This window comes from Triplophysa rosa, linkage group LG6 (genome assembly GCF_024868665.1).
Source record: "Triplophysa rosa linkage group LG6, Trosa_1v2, whole genome shotgun sequence".
In the NCBI taxonomy this organism is placed as follows: domain Eukaryota; kingdom Metazoa; phylum Chordata; class Actinopteri; order Cypriniformes; family Nemacheilidae; genus Triplophysa; species Triplophysa rosa.
The window spans coordinates 11,216,822-11,230,115 of record NC_079895.1 but is presented as its reverse complement, the minus strand read 5'-3'; the positions used below and the strand labels follow the sequence as shown (position 1 = coordinate 11,230,115).

General features: G+C 38.8%; 1 protein-coding gene across 1 annotated transcript in view; it reads right to left on the bottom strand.

Annotated features, from left to right (window-relative positions):
- Window positions 1-9,076: 9,076 nt before the first annotated feature.
- Window positions 9,077-13,294, bottom strand: part of pth2ra (parathyroid hormone 2 receptor a) — a 77,776-nt gene continuing 73,558 nt past the window's right edge. The window contains exon 13 of the mRNA XM_057335882.1: window positions 9,077-10,870. Within this exon, the coding sequence (XP_057191865.1) occupies window positions 10,481-10,870 (390 nt within the window). The 3' untranslated portion in view covers window positions 9,077-10,480. The remainder of the gene's footprint in view (window positions 10,871-13,294) is intronic.

The following is a 13,294-nucleotide window of genomic DNA, read 5'->3' as shown; positions in this document are numbered from 1 at the left end:
AGTGGAGTTTTAAGTGGTGATGTTGATGTCGCCGGTTGAGCTGAATTGCCTCAGCAGGGTACTGTTTGGACATGAAGAACTTTTATACGCCTCCCAGCTGTGGCTCTCGGATTCAACGGTGCCGTACAAACACTGATCAAACTCTGAGCTGCCACCCTGGGGTATAAACTAGGGTTGGTGGGGGTAGAGATTTGAGAATTAACCGCTGCGGCAGGACTCTGCACGATTCAAAGGCTACATTCAGAATGGAATACTAGTTTTCTACCGCCTACTATTTTTTATAAATAATATGTGAATCACTAGGCACAGGATCCAAAGTTAACTTTTGCCACACTAGCCAACAGCAGGTAAATTGAGAGAATGTTTAGGTCAAAAATATTTGTCATTAAACTCGGTTGAAAAAACATGTTAAAAGGCAGCTTATTATTTCTTATTCATCCAGTGGAATTGGAAGGTTAGATAAAGTGCATTGCATCTGTATTATTGTATTAAGTACATTGCATAACACACATTTAGCAGGTGTAATAGGTCACCTGGGTATTTCACGCTTACAGATTTTTTTTCATACCTTGCACTGTAAATATTGTCTACAGGAGCGATGGTGGAATATTTGCACATATAGTCAAATAACCAACCAGCAGTGCAGTAGATGCACATTCTGCAAACATCTTAATACACATTGCAGGACAGTTTCATACTGTTGAATTGACACTTAAAGGATGAGAATTGTAAATAACAAGGATCATTGACAGATTGGATATCTCACAGCTGGGATAGTTCTTCTCTAGTATCATTATAGTAGCTGCCGACTGCGCTGAAATACCTTAAACATTTTGTTTCCTCCCCCTACTTGGCATCCTGTACACAGTGTCAAACCCCAAACAATACCGTTTCGGTTAGCGCTCCACCAGAAGCATCATTAATGAAGTGCAAGTCAAGGTAAATGTCAGTTCCCTAAGATTGAATACAATGTGTTCCCAAAGTTAGTAATGGAGTGTGCTCGGGGCTAAACTCTGTCTCTTGCCTCCTCAGCATGTTAACAACTTTAACCCCCAGTCATATTGGCAAGCTCAACCGTGGCATAATCCTACAGAGTAAACCGCTGAGTCTAGTATTGCAGAATAATCTTACTACGTGTTGAAAAGGTTTTTTTGCCACTTTCCTGAAGAAAAAAAGTGTGAAGAGCCTACTTGTGCAAAACACACTCTTACAGGTGTTGTGAGAGGTTGCCAGGGTGTTATCATCCCTAAATGGCTTAGGTCGATTTAAATGAATTATTTATTTATTTTCTTTTTTACAAAATTGAAAATAACACACCACTACTCAACATGCAGCAAAATTAAAGTGCAAATCTTGTAGAACAAACTGTGTGTGAGAGTTTAAACAATGAAGTTTAATACAGTACATTACACAGTAGTCTACATTTAATACCTACATTGCTTTAGGGGTTAAGGTATTAGTTCAAGATTGCCTTGGCAGTCACTTTTTTGTAATGTATTAAAAGAATATAATACACAGGTCACAGTGGTAAACGGCATTATAATACAGAGAACTAAAGGCTGTTTTCGATAATCAGTTTTTTATGTGACTGGGGTGTGTGTCATCATTCTAGAACAGTTTCCTATAATGAGAAACTGCCATTGTGTGGGAAAGATTAGTCAGTCCTTTCCATTAGTTATTAAAGTCCCGTCCAAATGTTAAAGCAGCATGTTTTATAGATGTGCAGCCAAGCGCTTTGTTGTTTTTAGCCACTTTAGTGAGGGAGTGTCTTTTGAGAATTGATCCATGCATCACATACTTCACTCAAACGGCAGATTTGGACCAATGCTCAGAGATTATTTTCAAGTTTCAAGTTTATTCGATTTATAAAGCACATTTAAAACAACCTTGGTTGACCAAAGTTGAACAAAGTTTCCTATGTCCATTAACAGAAATTAACATTATACCTTTACAAGACATGAAACGCACAAGAAAACAGATAGGTTTTTAAAAGACTTTTGAACTCAGACACAGTGGGCGCTGTTTTGATAAATAAAGGCAATTTGTTCCACAACTTTGGGCCAGCTACCAGTGCTCTGTCCCCCCTACATCGTAGTCTAGATCTGGGTACCCGTTAAAGATGACTGGTCTGTGATCTCAGCGATCTGCCTGGATTATGCTCTGTAACAGCTCTGACAGATTTTGAGGAACGAGATTGTTTAGGGCTTTGTAGACAACCAACAAGATTTTGAATTCAATACGATACTGAACCGGTAACCAGTGCAGTGAACGTATAGGGTAATGTAGTCCCTTTTCCTACTGCCCGTGAGGAAGCGGGCAGCCGCATTTTGGACCAATTGTCTATGAATAAATGAGACAGGCAGCCCACGATACAGCGAATTGCAGTAGTCAAGCTGTGATGAAATAAAAGCATGAATTACTAACTTAAAACTCTTCCTACTAAGGAAGGGTTTAACTTTTGCTAATCTTCATAGGTGGTAAAAGCTGGAGCTGACTACAGTGTTAATTTGTTTGTTCAGTTTTAAGCCGCTGGCCAAAATAAAGCCTAGATCTTTAGCAACATATGAACAATATGGGGTGAGAGAACCCAGTTCAACAGTGCTCAGATCAGTTTTTTCCGTAGGCCCAAACAGGACAATTTGTGTTTTTCCTTCATTCAGGTGCAGAAAGTTATTGGATAGCCACGCTTTCAAATCTTGAAGACAGTCTGTTAGTTGGTTTATGGACCTGTTGTTACGCATAACTGGTATGTAAAGTTGCGTGTCATCGGCATAGCAATGATAGGATACCCCAAATCTCCTAAATATTGAGCCAATGGGTAACATGTATAGTGAGAATAGTAACGGTGCCAGAGTTGATCCCTGAGGAACACCACATGTAGCATATGCAACAGAAGAAGAGTGCGTCCCTATATTTACTGAGAATCTTCTGTTGGACAGGAAGGATCGAAACCAACTTAGTATGGTGCCTCCGACACCGATGCAACACTCCAAGCGAGATCGTAAGATATCGTGGTCAACAAAGTCAAATGCAGAGCTGAGATCTAACAACATTAATGCCATCATATTACCAGCATCAGTGGACATTAGAATGTCATTATAGACTTTCAAAAGGGCGGTCTCAGTGCTGTGTAGCGTTTTAAAACCAGACTGAAATATATCTGAAATACCATTCCTATTTAGATAGTTTTGCATCTGCATAAATACTATTTTTTCCAAAAAATTTGATAAAAATGGTAGATTTGAGATTAGTCTAAAATTTGAATAAACTACGGGGTCAGATGAAGGCTTTTTTGGAATCGGTGACACGGAAGCTAGTTTGGAGTCATCTTCACATTTTGCATGTGTATGTGTCAGTACAAGATTTTAATTAAAGTGATGACAACACTTGTAAGTAAAAGCCAGCCACCATTAAATTTGGTATCATTCAGTATAATGGGTTCTGCCTCTTTAGTATGCTGTTGGATTTGAGAGAGTTTTGACTCTCTTCATTCAGTGAGACCGTTAATCTCACTGAATGAAGAACAGCAACGTTCCCCTCACACTAGCGATGTAATTGTATTATTTTGAGTTAATGTAAAGTGGAAATATTGTTAATTAAGACAAGCAACATTTTAAGAGAGGCAAAGAGGTGTTTGTGTGAATATGGTGTAGCATTTTGTTATTTGACATGATTCATGTCCTCTTCTTTTAAATACCACACAAGCGGTTCAATTTAACGAAAACTTTCCTGACATTATAAATGAATGAACCTCTTTATATTGTGTTTTCTTATAATAGTCAAGAGCCTCCTGTTGAGTCTGGGCACTTCTGCCAAAGACTGCATCTGAATTCATTGCCTAGTAATTGTTGGGCGTGTTTTTTGTTCACTTTGCACTTTACTTGTCAGAGAACACCTTTAGGCTAAATGCATAATAAATTAATTAAATAAAGAAGAGGGCACACTTCCAAAACAACTATTTTGGTTAAAAGCCTTTCAAACCCAATTAAACATAATTCAACTTGAAGTTGAGTATTTTTGTAATGCAACACGAAGTGATTGTTAAATACCAGTCTGACATGCTTCAGAAAGTTGACTCTTATGTTTATGACTCTTGTTATTTTAATACTAATACTAACTTTTGTTTATTTTTGTCTTTCTTCCTGTAAAGCTGCTTTGCAACAATGAAACATTGTGAAAAGCGCTACATAAATAAAACTAAATTGAATGTTTATAAAGGCGTTTTAAAATTAAACTCCTGACAGAAGCAATGATGTCACTTCCTGTTAATGCTTTTCTCATTCATTGTACTGCAAGTTTCACATACTGTACGTCAACATATAATGCTAGCTACTTGTTTTAGAAAACCAACTAAACTTTCTGCATAGAAGTACAAGAGTCATCTATAATCAACTTTAAGAAAATGTACCAGAAGAACAGTCCTTAGTGCACCCTTGCCCTAGCGCACAAGTCAGAACAACAGATGGAAAGAAATGGTGAGTCAATCATCCCTTATTTTATTGGAGTCATCATTACTTTGTGATGTAATCTTTTTTTAACCAAAGACCTTGAATTTTTACTTTACAAAGTAAAAAAATATTCTTTAGTCACTCAATTTTACATTCCGGTTTGTTTTCCACCACACCAACAGTCGAGTCTTCAGGTGTTTTGCCCTTCTTGTTTCTCAACCCTAATAACCTTTATACATGTGTTTGTACTGTGAGCACACACGGGCACACAGTTGAGTGATGTGATCATGCTGTTAGCGTAGTGAAGATCCAGAAAGCATTCATTTCCACATGGAAACTGGTTCAGGGAAGTCAGTAGACATGATCAAGTCTTTGGAGACTAGGGGGAGCACATCTGATCTCTCAGACTTTGACCCAGGGGAGCAAAACCTGTCTCCACGCTGACAGTGAGTTTCTAAAGAAATGGCAGAAACTTCCAAGGTTTTCAGGATTTGAACCTTTTAAGTTTGTGATGAATTGCTTGTGTTTCTGGTGTGTTATACTGTAAATTATGATGTGAAAGAAATCAATGTAATTCAATCAATTTAATATATTTTCACATTTGAACAAATTTCTCATGTGTCCCAGACATATTGGGAATTTGGAGTGATTTGGAATGTTTTGGAGATCAATAACCGAAATATCCATTTGCCCATATAGCAAGCACCAGTAACAATAATGACACATGCCCAAGCAAAGCACATTTACATGCATTTTAATGAGCTACACATGTTCAACAGCAATAGAATGAAGCAGACAGGATCCAGCAGAAAAAAATCTCATTTATATTCTCAACAAATTATAATTTTTACTTATAAACCACCATCCAACATTGACCTTTAATAGAAGTCACAAGAGTGATTTCGATTTCACTTAAAAAAATTCATGTTTGGTTCATTTCGCTGCCAAAAACGCATCAGTGACAGCCTTTCAAACTAGACATGCCAAATAAAAAATGGCAAGGAACATGTAAATAGCAAATATTTTATTATAGTTTATAATATTATTATAGTTAGAGTATGTTTTGCAAGTGACAACAAAAATGGTTAAATTGACTTTTATTTTCCCGTTCTGCTGCTGTCAGTGAATCAGTTTGGTCTGTTTGTCAAAACATAATTTTGTTATGAGTCCAGAGTGATAAGACCCATTGCATTTACAGCAAAAACAAAACACATCTCATTTGGAAATCTGTTATGAGAAATAGTTTTGCTGCGTTTACGGATTTCAGTTTTGCTGTGGATATAAGAGGGAGAAAGAAAGAATTATGTTTTTGAAACTCAAACATTTGAAAAATCAAGTTCAAGAATATCAATTCTAAGTATAAATGGAAATCGTGCAGAAAACCCCATTATAAAAGAACCAATTTGACATACACTTATATAGGATGAGATGATTCTAATAATTATATTGAGTACTGGCATGCCATTTTCACAGTGTCTCCTGTTTTGGATTTAGTTTGATATGTTCATTGCTCATTTGTTTCCATGGTTTCTTTCTAAATATGTTCAACTCTTTCTCATAGTTACCACATAACCTGTGTATTTATAGCCCCATGCTTGCATTAGATGTTGTCTTTATGTTGGTTTGTAAAGCTTTTATGGTGTGTCCTTTTTCCAACAGCTGTTATACCCAGTAAAAACTGTTTTAACTGATAAAACACCTCTCATCCTGGTGTACAGCAAACCATCTTGACTGCTACTATATGTTTAATGTATCATTGCTGTCAGCGAAGTATATCCTATAATCCGTTTAGAAATATATTAAATTATTAGTTTGCAATAAAAAAACAACAATAACAATACAGTGCTTCTTCAATTTAACCAACAAACAAAAGATCACTTAAAATTGACTAACCCATATGACTATGGGTGAGCGTGGTCCATATCAGTTTTGATTTTGTGTTTATAGCAAAAGAGTGTATAGTGTTTTACCCTTTAACTTGTACAGGTGATTGAGATAATATTGTGTAAAATTTGTAAAGATTTGTAAAATAGTCTTTTTACACTAATGTGCATTAATTCTCTAATGATGTGTTCACACCAAACGCAAATTAAATGATTTGAACGAGTATATTACATACAAAGTCAATGCAAAGACACGAATAGACGCGAACTCGCGCCGGGTGATGCAAATTCGGGCGGCATGATTGCCACGAAGATGTCAATCGCGTCAAGTTGAAAAATTTTAACCCTAGCGAGAAATTTGCAAAAAGAGCTTATTGACACCTTGGGCCCTATTTTCACGATATAAGCATGGTTTAAAGCGCAGATGCACTCAGGGCGTGTCCGAATCCACTTTTGCTAATTTAACGACGGGAAAACGGTCGGCGCGCCCGGGCGCATGGTCTAAACGGGTTGTCACGAGTGTTTTTTGGGCGTAACAGAGTCTCATCTCTCATTCCCTTTAAGAGCAAAGACTGGACGCTTCTCTAGAGAGGAAACGCATCTGCTCGTGCGTGAAATTAAAGCGCGCGAGCAGATCATCTACATGACAAGCCGGATTTTTATCTTTACGTACACAATAATAATCTGTTACATTGTAATCCATTTATTTTTATATTTGGCATGTTTGTGTGCTGCTGCGCTTCCTTCTGTGTAATAAGTAAAGTGAAAGCGCGTTGTATGTGGACCCGCCCAGAGGCGCATTTTCTACTAATGCGCTCTTTTTAAAAAAATATATTGCGCCATTGACTTTAGACTTTAGACCAGGTTTGAGTTGGTCATGGCGCAGTCTATTTTCAGTTCCTCAAAATAGCAATGCGCCTGAGCACACCTGTTTTTTAGACCAACACGCCCATGGGCGCACAAATGAGCACAAATGCATTTGCTATTTAAACAACGCGGCGCAGGACGAGAAAATGAGAACTGCGTCGGGCGGAAACTAGCAAAAACACTTGCGCTGCGCCTTGCGCCGGGCGTACAATAGGGCCGCTACTGTTTGACGGGTCCGGACGCGTGAAGACACTCCCTGTCGCGTGATGTTTTTCGTGTCACTCACGCGAATATAACAAACTATTCCCACGAGTAACAATGAGCAAGGAACGCGATGCGAACGTGTTTGGTGTGAACACAGCATAAGAATAGGCTATGAAATGGATCGTTTTAAGACACTTTATGACTTCCAGACATGTAGGGTATATTCTATGATGAACACCATATTAATTTTATCATAACTTTAACATCTTCTGTGTAATGGAGTGAATTCACTAAACCATTTTCTTTCATAAGGGCATGTATCAACTGACAAGTCAATTACTTTACACTCCACGCTACACCCTTTCTAGCCTATTATTAGTTTAGACAGTCACAGCACACTGTATTTTATAATCATATGTATTAGTCACATTATGTAATTTAAGAACATGCTTTATGATGGTCCATTAACATATTTAAAAAAACTGGTTTAAAAACAAAAAGCAGAAGCCCCTAAATAGAAATGGTTAATTCTTTCTCAAAATTCTGATGGTTAAGTTGAGTATGACTTGTCTTTCTTGTGTCATTTTGGACAGCACATGAGTAATAACCTTTAGAATTTACCATACTGCACACAGGAACTACTGAGTACGGAGTAGGAAAACAGTGAAATGTCCTGCATGTATGTGTGTATGTACACTCTTAAAAAAGGTGCTTCAAAAGGTTCTTCATAGTCATAGAAAAACCTTTGGTTCCATAAAGAACTTAAATTCTGAAGAACCTTTCTGCTCCACAAAAGGTTCTTTGTAGCGAAAAAAGGTTCTTTAGTTATAAAGTAAGAAAGAGATGGTTCTTTAAAGAACCTTTGGCTAAATGGTTCTTTGAATGGTTCTATGGCATTGCTGTGAAGAACCTTTTAGGCACCTTTATTTTTAAATACTGTATGTATGCTCAAAAAATGAATTTGGGATTTTTTCAATGAAACCCATGACCCATTGCTACTGTATCTCTGCAAAGGTTGTCCTTGTTCTCTCTGAACCAAATAAAAAATATCAGTATAACAATATTTTCCATTCAAATAATTCATTATGCACACTAAGGTAATTATTCTGTATGAATTATTCTGACACACTTTTTTAATGTCTTCTCATAAACCAAACTAGCCTTTTCGGAGAAGGCTAAACTCACAAAAAATTCTTGGACAAACCACAATATGACAAGAAACAGGCTTAGACTGAAACAGGGGTTTAGATGTTCTTGTAAAGATGATCAAACTTGGCATGGGTTAAAAGCAAAAAAAGTAGATTTGCAACCCAAGATGAGCTCCTTTTTAGTCCACAGACTTCAAGTGTTCTGCAAAAATAAGTGAATAAATAAATGACATTAAATGATAGAATAGCCCTAATATTTTTATATATTAAGAATCTGATCATTTCTGAGGTCCCTGGTCAAAAAATTGCCTATAAAAGTATGAATTTCAGTGTTGGTTTCAAATTTTGGCTTAGAAAATAGAATATGAGAATTAGTTAGTATTTGTAAATTAGAGAATACTATTGACCCTGTTTATCAGCACAAGCTGGATCACAAACTATGGTTAAGGTAGTTAAAGGCATAGTTCACCCAAAACTGAAAATTCTGTCATGAATTACTCACCCTCAAGTTGTTCCAAACCTGTATACATTTCTTTGTTCGTTTGGACACAAACGTATTTGGAAGAATGTTAGCAATCAACAGTTCTGAGGAATCATTGACTACCAGGAAAAATATTGTGTATTTTTTGTTCTGTTGAACATAAAAAGAATGCATTTTGAGGAATTTAGGAAAGCAAACAGTTCTGGGACTACCATTTTATACTATATGGTTGTCAATGGTGCCTCAGAACTGTCAGTTGCTAACATTCTTCCAAATATCTTTGTATTCAACCAAACAAAGAAATGTATACAGGTTTAGAACAACGTGAGGGTGAGTAATTCACAAGAGCATTTTCATTTTGGGGTAAACTATACCTTTAAGACCGCTACTAGGACAATACAATCTCAGGAATTCGTAACTGTTTTAAGAGGAGGCTAATTTGTATGATTTCATACAATCTTATTTGTACGTTGTAGTACAATTTGCTTTCACGCCACTGACGTTGGGTTTAGGGGAGGGGCTTCAGTATTGTTTCATTTTAAAAATCTTATGAATTCATACGAATTAGCAAATAGTTATGTGAGATCAGGTTGCCTAGGAACACCCGCACCAGCAGATATCTTTACGTAGGGGAACAATTATTCTAACACTGCACTCAATGGCTTCTCATGACAAATCTACATTACTTCCTTTATTATCAAATGTTAAAAAATAAATTAGGATACAAATTTATCCATTCATTCTCCTGTGGCTGAAGTCTAGTCTCCAGCTTACAGCTGATTGGCTTGATGCTAGTGAATATTATGAGGTAATGCGCTTTCACTGTGTCAAACTTTCAGATTTACAATATGTTATAATAAAAGTGTGAAGCACAAAACCAACAATGATAATTTTACTGTCCACATAACAAATGCAATTCAATTATTCAAATCCATCCTCTGGAATGGTACAGAAAGTATGACGGAGGCCTCAATAAATCTGTTATTCCCCCGAGCTCTTCTTTTTTTAAACAATCCCTCATCCTGAGTCGCCTCAAGTAAGTTTACAAATATGTGGAAAGTCATGCTTTTCACCACATAAAAACACTGGATTCTCATGATTTTTAGCAAAGGAAACCAGAATTAGAAAATATGTTGACAATGCAATTAAACATTCACTTCTCGCCGCTGGCAGTTCCAAATGCATGTGAAGCAACCATTCAAAGTTTCCCCTATTAGCAATTCCAGATCTGCCATACGTTTTTGTCACAGTAAGAGAAGGAGACATCTTGTCATGAACATATCAATCTGTCTGCTAATGCCATCGTGCCAACAAATCTACGTCACATCTCTGACAGGAAGTGTCTTTTGCAGAGAGGAAGTTGCTTTCCACGGCAGTGTGCATTAAATGGAACATGCTGTCATATTTGATCTCAACCACTGGCACACACAACTGTTACTGCATCATTATTTACAGAGTTTCTTCATCATCCTCCAGGCCACTGCTGGGTCTCGTGGGCAGAGATTCCTTCAGGTGGATGTCATCCACCTGCTTGGCGCTGTCCTCAGGCTCCTCGGGTATGGATGGTGGCAAGCTGTCAGCGTCCGAATTGAGCACGTAGCCTGGCAGAGCGGCATGGGTGCTGATGGTCAGGCCCCCGCTGCTGCGGTAGACTCGGCTGGAGAAGAGCGTGGTGGAGTGTGTGCCCGAGCCTCTGCCGGCCAGCTGTGACTGACTGCTGGTGCTGTTGTTGAGGCCGGCCAGTACAGAGCCGTAGCGGTAGCTCCCACATATCACCGGGCCCTTCCAATCAAAGACGAGGTTCCACCGCGTCCACGTCTTTTTGATCTCCGTCTGGACCTGAGGATTAAAGTTGATGATACTTGTATTAGCGTCTGTGGTTCAGAAGACTCGAGCTCATGTAGGATGTATACTTCAAAAATAACTGAGCAGATGGTGGAATTAAACAGACTAAACAGAAGAATTTGTTTCAGATGCAACTAGGGCTGGCTGAATGTTTGCTTATTTTCTTTGTTTCCTGTAGCTCTGGTGCTGCCCTTGCTGAGGAATTTGTGTACCGATAAAATGTAGCATTCCTGTAGCATCTGGCATCTCTGCCAGACGTGCGAGTCGAAATCTTCACAAGAATATAGTCATTCATTTTGCAACATTGTAAACATGATTTTTAATGCACTTTTTATTTGCCCATTACAAACTTTTAAAAAGTGTTTTATGCTGCTTTTCCAACTTTTCTTGTTCAGACAAGTTCAGGAACAGTTTTCTTCAACTGTAAGTGGATTTGGATAAAAGTATTTGTCAAATGAATTAATGCTAATGAAAATGAAAATTAGACATATTGCCTAAGCAATAAACTGAAACAAGTTTAAGTTAAGGCACTAACCATATTCACTGAAAAAAAGATTTAAACTAAAAACTGAAATAAAATTAAATGCAACATATATAGCAGCACAAAAAAATAAAGAAATAGATAATAAAATGACAAAAGCATTTAAAATTTCTAATGAACATTAACATAAAAACAAAAAATATAAAAACAAAAGCTAATTCAAAATATGAATACAACTATGATAAACTTGAAAACTAATAATTTTAAAGTTGGACCCGGACCAGTGCAGAACAGAGACAAATCATACATTTACTACCCGAACCTGACTCGAACCCGAATATTATTTGAAAACTGGACTCGAACCCGGCTGGACCCGACTCGACCCGGTCAGCACATATTCCACAGCAAATTCAGTCCGTAAACAAGTTGCGAAAATAAACCATTTGTCTTACCTGTAAGTGGCCTTCTTCCTCCCTGACTGTGATGCAATCCTCATTTGTTTCATTCATGTTATTCCTCTCTCGAACGAACATGTTTAATTCCATTCATTATTCCAGCTTCAAGTCTGCTTGCTGTCATGGTGACGATCGACAGCGACTGCACGTTTGCGTTGTTTTTCTCTCTCGACTCAAGTAAAATAAAACTTTGACTGTTTGCCCTGTTGAACTACAATAATGATTGCTCGTTTAATGCCATCCATGACTGCTGACATTAGCAGCACTTGTTTGCTATCATCTCTGTGCTCTCTGAGCTGAGTCTGACCAAAATATTTAGATATAACAAGACTGTTCATTCATATTATTATAAACATAAGGAAAAAGTGGAATACTCCATTTTCCCCACATCACTCATAAGGTATCCATGATCACTGTGTTGAGTAATTTTGCGGCGGAGTTTTGCTGCTGACGACTGAGGATGCTGGAGTTTTTTCCCTTATTTCCAGACTCACTTTTCTCGTCCTAATTTTACGAGATGCACGCTACTAAACACACGCAGTGCTGACTGACACCTGATCGCGACGGTGTTCTCCGATTGACTCGGATATTACACACAATGTTAAACAGACCCGGAACCCGTAAGGGTCCTGGGTCGGGTCCTCGGGTCCCGGTTCCTCCCTGAAGACCTCTACTACAGACATTGCCCGGACTTCCAGTTTTCACTACAGTTCCCACAATCCATTGCCCCTGACTCAAAAATGGATCTAGCAGCCAAACCAAATATCTCAGCAGGTACCTATGGTGATCCACTGACGAAACGATGTTCAATTTTTCAGAATGGTCGCAGCATTGAGGTTTTCGTGGAAGAATTTCTGTGGCTCAGCCAAAATGTGCAAGGCGATGAGGACATGTTGAAGGACTGTTTCTGGTCGGGGCTTGATCAGATCACTAGTTTGAACTTGCTCGAGGAGGACCCTAGCTGGTAACCGGCACAATATATTGACTTTGTCTTACTGTTTTGCAGGTCTCCCTTCACCGTGGGTATGGTGGAGGAGGAAGCCTCCCCTGGATGTTTTTTGGGTAGGGGCAATAGGCCTTCGGCTCTGATGGCCAAGGAGCCAGTCTTTTTATGGCAGCTTGCATGCCCCGCATTGATGACCGCCAGCCCAGAGCCCGTTCGCAAGATGGCCGCCAGCCCAGAGCCCGCTCGCAAGATGGCCTCCAGTCTAAAGCCCGTTCGCAAGATGGCCGCCAGCCCAGAACCTCCAGCCATCATGGCCGCCTCGCCAGTGGTCCCAAGTCCAGTAGTCCCAAGTCCCGTGGTCTCAGAGGCCCGTTGGTCTCAGAGGTCCTGTGGTCCCTGGTGCCCAAGACGAGCCCAAGAGTCCGCTCCTGAGCCCAGTCGAGCACAAGAGTCCACTCCTGAGCCCAGTCGAGCCCAAGAGTCCACTCCTGAGCCCAGTCGAGCCCAAGAGTCCACTCCTGAGCCCAGTCGAGCCA